The sequence below is a fragment of the Psammomys obesus genome, unplaced genomic scaffold (genome assembly GCF_907164565.1).
Source record: "Psammomys obesus unplaced genomic scaffold, mPsaObe1.curated_primary_1811, whole genome shotgun sequence".
NCBI classification, from domain to species: Eukaryota; Metazoa; Chordata; class Mammalia; order Rodentia; family Muridae; genus Psammomys; species Psammomys obesus.
The window spans coordinates 55917-70372 of record NW_026586383.1 but is presented as its reverse complement, the minus strand read 5'-3'; the positions used below and the strand labels follow the sequence as shown (position 1 = coordinate 70372).

The window sequence follows — 14456 nt, the reverse complement described above, 5'->3', positions numbered from 1 at the left end:
GGGGTGGCTACTGTCACTTACTCATCAAAGGCCAAATGTCCACTGAGAGTCAGACAATGCCTACAGCTGGAGATTTAGCAGTGATCACTAGACTCATTCCTAAGGAAGAGACAGACTCAGGGCAGTCACGGGCTTTCTTCCTTTCTTGGGATCTTTACCCCACTGAGCAATACTGGATATGACTGTCCCCCGTGGGGCCCAGAAGAAGCAAAGCCATCTCAGGAAGATGGGGAAATTATTTCTCCATTTGGCATGCCAGACCGACTTCACCCACTGTCCAGAGGCTCATGAGGCAGCAAGAGTCTGAAGCAAGCCCCAGTCCCCACACATGCTGGCAGACAGCCAGTGGCAGGGTCTGTCAGGAAGGCTTTTGGTTGGGTTTTGCGTCAGGCTCAGGATGTGCATAAAAGAGCCTCTCAGGGCCTGGGGAGGCAGTCTTGGGAATCATGCAAACACAGAGGGGCATCTCCTCCCTGCAGCGGTGGCTATCACTGCTGCTGCTACTGGGTCTGGGGTTGCCTCCAGCCATCTCCCAGACCCTCAGCTACAGGGAGGCTGTGCTCCGTGCTGTGGATGACTTCAACCAGCAGTCCCTGGACACCAATCTCTACCGCCTCCTGGACCTGGATTCTCAGCCTCAAGGGGTGAGGTGGGGGAAGAGCAAGCTCTAATCCAAGGCGCCTCCTCCTTTTAGTATGGTCTCTCCTTTCCCAGGAGTCTCCCTAGATCCTAGATCCGGATCTCTTTCCAGACTGCCAGCTTTCAGGCTTGGAATACCTGGCAGAAGCACCCTCCACCCCATGATGCCTGGGACCTCCATTCCAGGGACGAGGGTGGAGTCATTGGCCCCAGAAATTGGCTTCCTTTGCTCTAAGTTTTTTCCATATCCAATGAAGGACTCTGCCTAGCCTTGCAGTCCCTAAGGATCCTCTAGGAAGGCCCTGGTTTCCCTCTTCATTTCCTGAAGGGGAGGTATTCTTCATTAAAGCTGCCTGAGGGCTGTTCCCGTTCACTGTGCGTGCAGGGAAGAAGGAAGGGGTTCCTTTTCTCCTCCTCTACCCCAGCACTAGGTCTTGTTTCGGCACCTAGCATGTAGTGCTGGGAGGTTGCTCTTTTAGTGCATGTCAGGAGACTGATCCTTGATGTTGAGAATGGGCCTGGGACAAGTCTCCCTACTTTCTTCCCTGAACAGGATGAAGACCCAGCTACTCCAAAGTATGTGAGGTTCCGAGTGAAGGAGACGGTGTGTGACAAGGCATCGGGACAGCTCCCTGAGCAATGTAGCTTCAAGGAACAGGGGGTAAGGCAGAGGGCTGGGTGGCCGGTGGGTGCCTCCTGAGGAACTATACAAGGAATCCCCAAAGAATCTTTCCATCCAGTGGGCTAGGGTTCAGAGGTTATGGCGCATGGATTCTACTTTGACCTTGGGCTTCCTCTTCTCAGCTGGTGAAGCAGTGTATGGGGACAGTGAGCCTGAACCAGGACACAGATGCTTTTGACATCAACTGTAATGAGGTAAGGGGATGCAAGGGATGGGGAGAGGATGGACCATGGGTTATCCTGAGTGCTGTTATCCTACCCAGAGCAGAGGACACTCCCCTTCAGCCCCTGGGCGCCTCCCTTGCACCTGAACCTCAACTCCAGGACTGGTTCTGTCATCCCTTAGAAAAGTGACCTCAAGTCACTCAAGTAAGTGGCTTACTCAGGAGCCAGAGGCAGGAGGATCTCTGTGGGCTGGAGGCCGGCCTCATCTACATAATGAGTCCCAGGCCAGATGTGGCTACAGGGCAACTTGTTAGGGATGTAGATTCTTAGGCCTCATTGAGACTTACTACAATGCCAAGGAAAGGACTTTATGTGGGCTTTAACACGCCTTTCTGGATATTCTGAGTCCTGCTAAAGCTGAGGGCATTCTCTTGGGTATGCACTCTCAGACGCTGGAGAGTCCTTTGCCATTCCCAGGTCCCAGTGTTCTCATTTTTCATTGTGGTTAAGGATCTGACTACTTGTTCCAAAGGCTGAAATAAGGTCCAGAATCTCTTGGGATATCCTGAAGTGTGGCTAGGTGGGGAAGGATCTTTGGTGCCCCTGGGGTCAGCCCCACAAGAAACCCCTTTCTTCCTGGTATACAGCCTGGTACACAGCCCCGGCGGTTCAAGAAAATTGCCAAGAAAGTCGCCCTGCTGGGTGAACTCCTCCAAAAAGGTGGAGCGAAGATTGGTAAAAAGCTTGAGAAAATTGGCCAGAAAATTAAGAATTTTTTTCAGAAACCTGAAATCGAGACAAAGAAGTAGGCCTGCTTTGGCCTGTTTCTAGATTCCAAAAATAATAAACTTGGTGAAGGAAACTTCTCAGTGGCTTTTGTATTCATTCAGTCTTTAACTGTGGAGGCTGCCCTGGTGGGTGCTGGGAAGCAGATCCAGGTCATCTGGAAGAGCAGCCCATGCTCCTAATCCCTGAGCCATCTCTTTGGCCTCAACCCCTCCTATTTATTTTTTTTTCAAGATTGTTTTTCATTTCTTTTGAGTGTGCGAGACGTGCATACTACAGCACATGTGTGGAGGTCAGAGGACAACTGTGGGAGTCAGTGCTGTGGGACCAGAGAGCACAGGGAGAACAGGCAGCCCAGGCCTCTGGCTTCTGCATCACCAGACAGCACCCTTCTGTCAGGCCTGCAGCGCAGTGTGCCAATTGGAGAAACTGCAGCGTTAGCGCCACAGTTCTCTAAGGACATTAAGGGCATGGGGCTTCAAAACCATTTCTGAAGTCCCCTTGTTACTGAGACCAGAGTGGTCTCAGACGTTACTTTGGGTCTGTGGCTCTAACCAGAGCCTCCAGGTAGCAAACACACTTCCCTGGCTCTGAAGCTTGGTATCCTGTCTCCAGCAGGCTCACAGGGTCCATGGGTGACCAAGGTTTTGACTCCATTTAGTTATCTTGGGGCTTAGTGTCCAGCCCACTCTTGGTCCTGTTGGTACACAGCAATGATGGGATCCTTTCAGCAACTCTTTCCATAGTCAACACCAGGAATCACCAATTCCCGGAGCTGAACTTCATGTAGATATTCCCCTAGGAAGAGTCCCAGAAAACAATATCCTGGGAGGCTCAGAAAGAGAGGAAGTCAAGACAAGGTCACTCCAACAGAAAAAAAATGTAATACAAAAACCAGGACACAAACCATCACCCATGACCCGTTACCCACCACACCACTCCTTATGATGGAGTTGGGAATTATAGACAGCTGGGTTCTCCACAAAGTCTTATCCTCAGAGTGTCTGTAGAAGCTCTCTCGAGATCTGTCTTCATTTGGCACAGCTCTGATTCCAATAGTTTTGAATTTTCCCCTGTATCTGGTTGGGTCTATCCAGAACTGCTTTCATCTAATTTGAATTGGCCTCATCCCATTTGAGTTCTAACCAGCGCTCTTCATGTTTTAGTGTATAGATTCATCCATTTGAATTTGCCTCTAACTGGACAATCTGATTTGGTCTTGCTTTTATCTTGTTTTGTCTGGTGTTATTCTATTATGTTCATATATTTATTCTGAAGAATATTTTAAAATTGCTTTAAAGCGATCTTAAATTTTAAATCGCAGTTATTTACTTACTGAGGGTGTTCATCACTAATTAGGTCTGCAATGACTGCTTGCAAATGAACTCACATTCTGAAATGCTTGGAGTTAGGGATTCAACTTATAAACTGAGGTAGGAAGTACAATTTAAGCCACAACTGTCTGGGATATTGACCTGTATATAATGTATCAACTAGGAATTTGGGCTTGGTGTTGTAAATGTGTGTTGAAATGGAATGGTCTGGAACAGTGGGATTGATGTTAGATCTAGACCTTAGCTTTTAGCAGTGTGCCCAGATCTCAGACCTGGCTGTACTGCTTGGATCTAGGCTTTAGTCCTGGATTTGAACCTCAGATATGGACTTTAGGCCTTAGAGCTTACTTTCACTGCAGAACTTCTTCTTCTTCTTTTTTTTTTTAAAGATTTTACTTATTTATTTTATGTATATAAGTGTTCTATCTGCATGTATACCAGTACTCCAGAAGAGGGCATCAGATCCTGGTATAGATGCTTGTGAGCCACCATGTGCTTGCTGGGAATTGAACTCAGGACCTCTGGAAGAGCAGACAGTACTCTTAACCACTGGGTCATCTTTCCTGCCCCTATCATTTATTTTTTATGTAGATCAGGCTAGCTTTGAACTCACAAAGATCCACTTACCTTTACTTTTGAGTGCTGGCATTAAAGGCAAGTGTCACTACATCCCAGAATCTTTATCCTATAACTCAGATATAAGCAAAAGCTTCATGAACTTGGCAGAGGCACCTTGGTTCAAAGAGAAAGTGTCTCTTCCTCAGGACACAGCCCTGTGCACTGCTGCACGGCATGGTTTTGAGTCCATGTTCAGCCAGTGAATGTGTACATCCATGCTCTACAGAATCAACCCGCTGAGAGATTCTTCTATGATTCTCCCTTCAGTGAGCACAGACCAGAAACCGGGCTTCCAGCAGCTGTGATGACTCCAATGAAGGACAAGGAGAAAGCCTGAACAGGAGTACTGCGAGCCTGGAGGATTCAGTAGAACAATTTATTAAGGAAGCCGGGGTAAATGTTGGTTACACAGGCACTGCATTTTTCTGGTCAACAGGTAGGCTCCTTCTTGAGTGAGGATGCCAGTGCTTTGAAAAAAGAGGCATCACCATTCTTCCTGAGCACCCATGAATATTCCATAGAAGAGGTAGATAGAGCTAGACTGCAGCAGCTTAACAGTGCTATGCTAGACCTTCCAGCAGGTGGTGGGGTCCAACAGACAGACAATGGCTTCAGCCCACTTCCTTGACCCTAACAGAAAGGTTGAATGTTGAGACCTGTCCTCAGGGACTAAGGGGACTTTACTAGGCTGGTTTGGGGCCTCCTGTTTCAATTGCACAGTGGATGCCTTCCTCTGGACTGTAGCGTACAGGACCGCAGCGCAGCTGGGGTTCCTCCTCTTCATACCAGCGCTGTTCACTGAAGTCAGGGAAGAAAACGGCAATCTCTCTGCTGGCGGAAACCACGGAGTCTATGAGGAGAGGAAAGGTAGAGAAGAGCTACTTAGGAGGTTGAGGCAGGAGGACTGCAAGATTGGGACCAGCTTAGAAATCAAAGCAAGACCTTGTCTCAGAAAATAAGACGAACGAGAGAAGAGGGTTTATCACAGGAATGGGGGGTGCAGGCAAGCCAGACACAGTCATCACCAGGTTCAGAGTCTGAACCATTCAGTCCTGGGGCATGCACAGAAAGCCCACAGGCCACATGCCTGAGACAGCTACAAAGAGCCAGAAATACATGGAACAGAGCTCAGTGGAGGGACCCCTGGGCTGTTACCATCACCACATGGCTTCCTCATCTGCCCCAAGACATCCTTCCTCATTTGTGGCCGTGGATGAGAGGTTTAGACTCACCTGAGCCGTGGGTAGTATTTCGAGTGTCAGTGAGGCCCAAGCTCCCACGGATTGAATTTGGGGCCACGTAGCGTGCTCGAAATACTCTAGTGGGTCCCATCAGCGTCCTCCAAAGCTGGATGGCATCTTTGTGGGCAAGGATGTAGGCTCGGATTGGCCCACTGAGAATAAAAGAAGGGATCTGACCACCCAGTCTAGAACACGCTGGTGAGCAGGGCAAGGGTGAAAGCGAAGTGTACATTCTGAGAGTCTCTTTGCCCTTCTAGTGAGTGCTGACACTGCTTTCGGGAGGAGGTGATGGGTATAGGCAGACTGCTGACGTGCAAAGGGTGATCAGTGGCATTGCTAAGCAGCATTCAACAGTGTGCCACCATAGCCCCCGGTCCAGTAACCGCAGGACAGGTGCCACCATAGCCCCCGGTCCAGTAACCGCAGGACAGGTGCCTGCCAGGTCAGTGAAGCTCAGTCATGTTTCTTCAGACTTGATAGTGATTACATCTTTAAAAAGTGATAAGTGGAGTCATCTTTAAAAAGTGATAAGTGTGGTGGCTCATACCTGTAATCCCAGCACTCAGGGAGGCAGAGGCAGATGGATCGCTGTGAGTTCAAGGCCAACCTGGTCTACAGAGCAAGTCTGGGATAGCCAAGGCTACACAGAGAAACCCTGTCTCAAAAAACCAAAACCAAAAACAACCCCCCAAAAAAGTGGTAAGTGAAACAGACACTTCTATTCTTAGAAGAGGAGGTACACTGTAGCATATAGAGAGATTGGGACAAAAATTAGAGGTACCTGGCCATGAACTCCACCAGCCGCTGATAGAAAAAACGCCCTGCAAAGAGAGAACCTCCATGAGGATACTGAGGTGTTTCTCACTTTTCACTACCTGCAATACCACACTGTTTACAGAGAAATAGCAAGAAACTTGGAGCCCGACATTTCCAAGTCTGGATCTAGATTCTGCCACTTACAATCTGTACAGCTTTGGTTGAGTCATTAACCTCGCTAATGTGTCTTCCATTTTTGCGTCCTGAGCATATAACATCACCTTGCTATGATTTATTTGGGAAAAATTTATTTATATTTTCATTTTGTGTGTGTTCGAGACATGGTCTTTCTACATAGCCCTGGCTGGCATGAAACTATGTACACCAGACTGTCCTTGAATTCACAGGAGATCCACCTGCCTCTGCCTCCTGAGTACTGTACATTTTTTTCTAAGAAAAATTGTGTTCTGTCTTTTCTGTTTTGAGTCACCTGTGTAGTGCACACCTTTAGCCTCAACATTTAGGCAGAGGCAGAGGCAGGCAGAGCTCTGTGAGTTTGACTGATGGTCTCTAGGCCAAGTTCCAAGGCATCACAGTGAGACTTTGCCTCAAAAACAAACAAACAAACAACAAACTGCTGCTGGGAAGTAGTGGTGCACACCTTTAAGTCTCAGCCCTGGGGAGGCAGAGGCAGGTGGATCTTTGTGAGTTCCAGGCCAGCCTGGGCTACACAGAGAAACCGTCTCTCAACGACCCTCCCCCCCCCCCCAAAAAAAAAAAAACCTAACAAATTTTTTTGATAGGGTCAATTGAATACAGTACCTGCAAAGAGCAGTGGGGTAGTATCTAGAACACCCCCTGCCACCTCCTTTTCTAAATTTGAGAAAATTAACTGAAATAATGAGCATAATGGGAGTATTTGACAAGATAAATGTTCACTTAGGGTTAATTACTGATATTACCAACACATAATACTGAATTTCTGATTGGGACTATAGGGAGATCTCTTCTAGGAAAAGGAAATACCAATTATCATGAGAGGCCTTGTAGAAATGAGCAGGAGAATACACTCTGGGGAGATGGCTCGGCCAGGAAAAGGCCTGTACTGCAAGCAGGAGGACCCGAGTTTGACCCCAGAACAAACACACAAAATGCCAGGCATGGTGGCACACATTTGCAAATCCAGTGCTTGGGGCAGGTGGATGCATGGGGCTCAGTGGCCAGCAGCCTAGTCTGCGTGTTGAGTTCTAGGCCAGTGATGGGACCCTGGCGGGGTGGGGGTGGGGGAGAATGGAGCCTGTGACTGACACCTAGGATTGCACTTCCGCTCCACATGTACACATGTGTACCTCGCACACACGGGGTGTGTGTAATGCAGACTCCTGGCCTTACCTTCATGTTCTCGGTAAAACCTCCGGAAGTCTTCCTTTTTCCACTTTAGTTCTCTCATCCGTACAATGAGGAACTTGTTCATCAGAATCTGCTGATGAACAGCCTGGAGAAGCAAACACGGCAGAGATGAAAATCAATCAGGACTCCAGCTGTCCAGAAGCAGCACTTGAGGTATCTGTTCTGTTGACGGGCATCAGAGTCTAGATACTGAGTGCCCCACCCCCAAGCTCCTGTGTTAAATGCACTTTGGCAAGACCGTGGAAGCATTAGAAGATGGGGACTTTTCCTGAGGAAGTATAACCAGGAGTGTGCTCCTGAAGGGGACCCTGGAACCTTAGCCTGTCCACTCTTCACAACCCGGAAGTGCTGTGGGCACTTCTCACCAGTGTTCATCCTCAATACAGGCTAAGAGGCAGGACCAAGCAGCTCTGGACTAAAACCTGTGAATCTTTCAGGCAGATGAATCTTCCCTTCTTTTAAGTGGCAGAAAGCTGACTAATACTGTGGGTCAGGAGAAGGTGAAGTGAGGCAAGGCCAAGACCTCAGTTACGCGGCCAGAGTATGAACCTGGGGGACATGGGGACAAGAAGTAATGTACCTAGGCCCCATCACCCAAAACACTATAAAAGTCTTTTAATGGCCCTCCTGTTTCTCTCCTTCATTCTATACCATCACACTTGATTAAAAACTCTACAACTCCAGCCAGGCATGGTGACGCCTTTAAACCGTGCACTCAGGAGGCAAAGGCAGGTGGATCTCTTGCGAGTTTGAGGCCAGCCTGGTCTACAAAGCAAGTCCAGGACAGCCAGCACTAAGCAGAGAAACCCTGTCTCAAAAACCCCAAAACAACAACAAACAAACACAAAAACTTCTACAACTTATTTACATGTCTGACTCTGGTCAGAAGGTTCTGGGTAGTTTCTACTGTGGAACAAAGAGTATGCACTTTAGCCAAGTGGTCAAGGCTGTACTTTCCTTGCCCTCTACCACTTCTCTCTGGTTCCACCACCCCAGGCAGCCATCCCTGCTTTAGCATCTCCCTTCTGATCTCCTGGCATTAATCAATCTTTGCTTATCTTTTGAGGCCTGAGTTCTACCATTCTGGAGTGCTGTGTACTGATCTTCCTGAAGTTTCCTCTGTATCACACACTCTGTAATATTACACATGTGCCTAGTATCTGAGGAAGCCAGAAGAAGGTGTTGGATTCCCTGAAACTGGAATCACAGATGGCTGTGAACCAACATGTAGGTGCTAGGAACCAAACCCAGATCCTCTGGAAGAGCAGCCAATGCTCTTATGTGCTGAGCCATCTCTCTAGCCTGAAATGAGTATTGTTTTAAGCTATCAAAATTGGAATGTAGCAACTGGTAACTAATATGTATGTATGCATATGTGTATTAGCTAAAACTGATATAATTAAATATATACACATATATGTATTTATATTAGTTTAAACTAATATAACAAAGAAAAAGAGATTGGGAGAGAGAGAATGAGATGAGAGATTTTTTTTTTTTTAATTGGGGATGGGTACGGTCGCACACATCTTCAATCCTAGCACTCCGGGGCTGGAGAGATGGCTCAGAGGTTAAGAGCACTGACTGCTCTTCCAAATGTCCTGAGTTCAATTCCCAGCAACCACATGGTGGTTCCCAACCATCTATAGTAATATCTGGTGTGCACACAGAATGTTGTGTAAATAATAAATCTTAAAAGAAAATCCTAGCACCCTGGAAGCAGAGGCAGGTAGATTTCTGAGTTCTAGACCAGACTGGTTTACACAGCAAGTCAGGAATCACACTCAGGCCTTTCTAGGCTGAGCAATCAAGATGATCCATCTAGCTCTCAACCTCAGCATCTAACACATGACTGCACTGTTCGTTGCTGCAAGTGGCCCCATGTCACCTGAAACAGTGCATTAGGGCTCATTCTTACCTCCAGAATGAGAGGGTGGGCAACCGCATCAGGCTTGATCAGCGCCAGGGTGAGCTGGAGAGCCTGAGGACTTCGCAAGATGGAGGTCATCTCACCCCTGCCGTCAGAGAGCTGGGTAAGGGCCACAAGCTGTTGAGCTGTCAGCCCTCTCAGCCTGGAAGCCATGTGGCCTTTGCAAGCCAAGCCGGGCTTCACCTCTGACACTCACAGAGCATCTGACTGTTATACTGTGAGGCTGTATATGACACCTAGTCACTTGCCTATTTGCAGTCATGAAATGGTAGAGGGGACACTCAGGTCATCCTGTGAGACATACATATAGTTTATGCAAGTATACGGGCACCGCGAGTTCTCCACGAAAGAGAGATGTAAGTTGAAACACAGCTGCTTTGTCATATCTTCTAAATTCTTTTGTAGCTTAAACACAGTTTATGAAGTCTACTCTTGAACAGCCTAGCTGTAAGACTACAATGAGTGTCTTTACTTTTTTTTTTTTTTTCTGTTTTTTTTTCACAACAGGATTTCTCTGTGTAGCCTTCGCCACTGGATAATAAAAGGGCCTCATGGCCACACATCATCTCTCATCTAACACTATGGAGTCTACCCTGCCTAAATCACATCTGCTAACATACCCAGCCGTCCTCAGTCCCAGACTTACACAATGTCAAGGCTATGGCCTGGTTGAGCCTCTGTGCAATCTAAAGCAGCTTGGATAGTATGTGGCACAAGGAGGCTCAGTAAGTGTTACTGATCAAATGAACTGACAGCGTAATCTTATTACTATTCACCTTTATGTTCTCAGTGTTCAAATGATGTCAGAAAGTTCAGCCAGGCCATGGTGGCGAACACCTTTAATCCCAGCTCTGGAGGCAGAGGCAGGGGGAAATCTCTGAGTTCAAGGCCAGCTGGCTATTCTACAGGGCGTGTTCCAATACAGCCAGGGCTACACAGAGAAATCCTATCTCAAAAAAAAAAAAAAAAAAAAAAAAAAAAAAAAAACAACCAAACAAACAAACAAATAATTGTGAGTAAGGCATAGTAGCACCCATCTTTAATTTCAGCATTCCGGAGGCAGAAGCAGGTGGATCTTTGTGAATTCGAGGCCAGCCTGGTCTACAGAGTGAGTTCCAGGATATTCAAAGACTTGACTAACAACCAGAAGTCTCTTTCAACTGTGAAATTCTACTTATATGTGAGAAACTAGCTGGGTGAAGAGGCACAATCCTGTAATTCTAGCACTTAGAGACTGACCATACTAGATTATAGGGCCAGACCCTAAGCCAAACCATACCAAAACAAGCTGTGGTCTCAAAATATCACCTCTAACTTAACAAGCTCAGAAAAGATGTCCAGGGACACATAGTGGGCACAGTCAGGTAATGTTCTCATTACTTTTAGCCTGAACATAGCTTAGAATCATGGTAGTAGTGCCAGGGTATGGCCGTAACAAAGAAACTATGCCGATGTCTCTTCTATGCATGTCTTCTTTACACCTTTTTTTTTTTTTTTTTTTTGACAGGGTTTCTCTGTGGAGCCTTGGTTTTCCTGGACTCTCTTTGTAGACCAGACTAGCCTCAAACTCAACAGCCATCCACCTGCCTCTACCTCCTTAAGTGATGGGATAATAGGTGTGTGTCACTGCGCCTGGCTTCTTTACAGTTTATCACTGGATGTTCCATTCAAACTATGTAGCCAAGCCCGATCTAAACAGAACAGGAACAGCACAGCACAGCAGCCTGACCTGATAATATTCTAGGTGATAACATGGCACTGTTGCCAATTATACAAGGGGATGTCCTTGAGGCCTCCGGTTCTTACTCTCCACCTCCACACTATTACCAAGTTCGAAAAAATCTTACCTATACATCTCAAAGTCCACAGAAATCTTTTCTTTTTAACTACCCTTTTATCTCTTTGTCCTGGACTTGTTTGACACCATCCTCAATGGTTTCTAAGTTTTTACTCTTGCCACTCCCCAAAGCTGTTCTTCAGCGGCTACTGTAACAAAACTACTCCCAGTCTCCTCCTTAACGATCTACAGGATACTCTGACCTTCGAAGACCAAGACCCTCGCATAGTCTCCTAGACTTTAACCTGCTCTGTTCTTGGGCGTGTCTCTGGCTTCATCAGGAACCCCACAACCCTTACCTCTTTTGCTCCGGTTTCATAGGCTTTTTCTTTCTGGCCCAACCACCTTAGTTTAAGGAAGTGTGTCCCCCTCCCCGCAGTGTGCTTCCTCTGGTTCTCTCCTATTTGTCCATTTGCGCTCAGCTCACTTCTGCAGTCAGATCTTCTCCCGGCTTTCTTTGGTTACATACTCCCCAATTAAAGGCCAGCTTCAAGAAAGCAGGAGTCTGTTTGGCTCACCATCCTCACCTTACTCCCCAGTACGTACTAGGGTGCCTAGTACATATCTGGCTTCCCACAGTATTTAGCTGGATGAATCAGAGCATGAACCCGACCCAGCCATCCCAAATCCAGGCTGCTAAGGGGTCTCAGGGAAGGACAGGAGACCTGTAGAGAGGATGTGGTTTCTTTTGTTAGGTTAGGGGCGTTTTGGCTATTGAGTTACAAGAAAATGCTGTCAATGCTAAGAAAGCAGCTTAACTTAAAGGTCACCGTCTCAGACAGTTAAACATTTTACAAGTTGTACTGCCAACAGAGAAGGCCACTTTTTTTTTTTTCCGCTCCCACTCTGGTCACGTACTTGCTACCCGCAACTCTACTTTAGCCCCACTTGTGTGGCCACGCCCTCACCCCGCCAAGCTCTGGCTCCCGACCCGCCTACTACCCCTATATTCTAGGCCACAAGCCACACGTCCTGGGCTCCTCTACTAGGGGCCAAAGCCCACCCCAGACTCAGCTATGCCCGCTCCAGCGCGGCCCGGGCTCTGGGTTCACCTGGTCCTCCCGCCAACGCTGCAGGCCACCAGGCACTGAGCTAGCTAGCCTGCGGGGCCCTTTGGGGTCCTTCAGGCACGCGGCCGGGCAGCCCTCCTCCGGGCCTACGGTCTAGCGCGGCGGTAAACTTGAGTGACGTGACCAAAGCTTCCTTATTGAACTTCAGTGATTGGATGCACTGACGTCGTACTCCGAAGGAAGGCCGGCAGCTCGTCTACATAAAGTATCTTCCTCAGGAAAGTCCATTCCTTTGATTTTTAAAAAAGACTTAGTGGTTTTTTTTTTGTTTTAATGTTAGGTGTAAAAGTGTTTTGCCTGCATGTGTGTGCCCCCACCTGCATACCTGGTGCCCATGGTGCCAAGCGGAGGGCGTTGGATCTTCTGGAACTGGGGTTAAAGATGGTTATGAGCTTAAATGTGGGTTCTGGGAATATAACCTAGGTTCTCACAAAGTTAATAAACTGTAACTAATATTAAAAAAAATAATAATAACCCAGGTCCTCAGGAAGTTTAGAGCAGCCAGTGCTCTAAACTACTGACCCGTCTCTCTAGCGTGAAAAATCTACTTATTTATGTGTATGATGTTCTGTCTGTCTGTGCAGCATGTGTGTGCCTAGTGCTAGCAGAGGCCAGCAGAGGCGATGAACTGGAACTGAAGTTACAGATGTTTGTGAGGCACCGTGTGGGTGCTGGGTATGGACCCCAACTCCTTTGCAAGATCAGTGAGTGTTCTCTCAGGTTTGCACGGAGACAGGGTTTCTCTGTGTAGCTTTGGCTGTCCTGGACTCGATTTGTAGACCAGGCTGGGCTCAAACTCACAGCGATCCACCTGCCTCTGCCTACCTGAGTGCTGGGAATCAAAGGCGTGTACCACCATGCCCTGCTCAGCGGGTGTTCTTAAACACTGAACCATCTCTCCAGTCTGAAAGTTAATTTCTTATCTGTCTGTCTGTCTGTCTAGTAAGGGCATGAGCCCATTTCTGCCTTCACAGGATGAGAATAATCTTATATACGGCTAGTCAGGCATTTTGTTTTCATCTTATTTCCCAGATGGACCAAGCCCATTTTTTCTTTCTGTTGTTTTTCCTCATTAACATATGTCTGCAGTTCAGAGACTTACCATTCGCTCAGTTTTTCTTTGGCCTGTTTGGCTTTTACATGCACATACCACACTCAGAGTGGAAAACTAGTTGCCTAATTTACACTTGTTTCAATGATTCTCAACATCAAACCAGTATAATAAAAGAAGGGCAGATGTTAAGGAGGGTTAAGTGATTTATTTGGAACTGGTGTTAACCAGCAAAGGGCTGGGCAGTAGTGGCACACCTTAATCCCAGCACTCAGGAGGCAGAGGCAGGTGGATCTCTGTGAGTTTGAGGCCAGTCTGGTCTACAGAGTGAGTCCAAGACAGCCAGAGCTACATAGTGAGACCATGTCTAAAAACAAAACAAAACCAACAAACAAAAACCCAACAAAAAGGAATGGCAGGTAGGTGGTGGTCAAATTGTTAGGTCTATTGATAATCTGAGGAGCTATTAGAGATTGTAGCTTAATGTGGCAACCTTCTAGTTCTGTTACTTCAGTACCGAGCTTCACTTGAAACTACAGCAATAATAATAAGCATATATTACTAAAACATTCAAGATTATCAGAACATTGCCTTACATCCACATAGTTAGAAAACAACTCAATGTCCAGATTCTAGTGACTTTTAGGCACCATTTTGTTTTGGTTTTCAGTTCTTACTGTTGCCAAGATCCTAACAGATTTGATGATAATTATGAAAAGGTGAAAGGGTTGAGAAAATTTCAATTCAATTTCATTGGGGTTCAGGGAGTTCCGTGGTAATTATTCATTCCCCTTCTTGTAAATTTAAACTCAGTTGGGGAAAAAATTACTTATTAAGAGGTTAATAATGGATTAGTTCACTTATAAGTGGATACTAGACCTATAAGATAGGATAAACATATTAAAATCTGTACACCTAAAGAAGCTAAACAAGAAGGA

The 14456-nt window shown here is 46.8% G+C and overlaps 2 protein-coding genes across 7 annotated transcripts; one reads left to right on the top strand and one right to left on the bottom strand.

The window, feature by feature from the left end:
• The first annotated feature begins 411 nt into the window (after window positions 1-411).
• Camp (cathelicidin antimicrobial peptide) lies at window positions 412-2294 on the top strand. Its single transcript, XM_055601839.1, has 4 exons — window positions 412-644; window positions 1193-1300; window positions 1444-1515; window positions 2133-2294. The coding sequence occupies exons 1-4, from the start codon at window positions 447-449 to the stop codon at window positions 2292-2294; spliced, it is 540 nt and encodes a 179-aa protein (XP_055457814.1). The 5' UTR covers window positions 412-446.
• A 2291-nt stretch (window positions 2295-4585) lies between these two features.
• Nme6 (NME/NM23 nucleoside diphosphate kinase 6) lies at window positions 4586-12507 on the bottom strand. Of its 6 annotated transcripts, none has more exons than XM_055601835.1 (6): window positions 12450-12477; window positions 9549-9645; window positions 7613-7715; window positions 6246-6285; window positions 5456-5616; window positions 4586-5073 (listed from the first exon to the last, which is right to left on the bottom strand). In XM_055601835.1, exons 2-6 carry the CDS (start codon window positions 9636-9638, stop codon window positions 4907-4909), a joined length of 561 nt encoding a protein of 186 aa, XP_055457810.1. In that variant the 5' UTR covers window positions 9639-9645; window positions 12450-12477; the 3' UTR covers window positions 4586-4906. The 6 variants fall into 6 exon arrangements, with proteins under 6 accessions (XP_055457810.1, XP_055457809.1, XP_055457808.1 ...); XM_055601834.1 differs by having other exon boundaries at window positions 9549-9659; window positions 11697-12456; XM_055601833.1 differs by having other exon boundaries at window positions 11697-12456.
• Between the last annotated feature and the right edge of the window lie 1949 nt (window positions 12508-14456).

What these genes read in the sequence shown, in the direction of transcription:
- Camp (XM_055601839.1), top strand. Translation starts at nt 447, where the DNA reads ATGCAAACACAGAGGGGCATCTCCTCCCTGCAGCGGTGGCTATCACTG. An exon ending in TGGATTCTCAGCCTCAAGGG is followed by an intron (nt 645 to 1,192) that starts GTGAGGTGGGGG and finishes TTCCCTGAACAG; the next exon opens with GATGAAGACCCAGCTACTCC. An exon ending in TTGACATCAACTGTAATGAG is followed by an intron (nt 1,516 to 2,132) that starts GTAAGGGGATGC and finishes CCTGGTATACAG; the next exon opens with CCTGGTACACAGCCCCGGCG.
- Nme6 (XM_055601832.1), bottom strand. Translation starts at nt 9,713, where the DNA reads ATGGCTTCCAGGCTGAGAGGGCTGACAGCTCAACAGCTTGTGGCCCTT. An exon ending in GTTTTACCGAGAACATGAAG is followed by an intron (nt 6,286 to 7,612) that starts GTAAGGCCAGGA and finishes CTCTCTTTGCAG; the next exon opens with GGCGTTTTTTCTATCAGCGG. An exon ending in CTGGTGGAGTTCATGGCCAG is followed by an intron (nt 5,617 to 6,245) that starts GTACCTCTAATT and finishes TTTTATTCTCAG; the next exon opens with TGGGCCAATCCGAGCCTACA.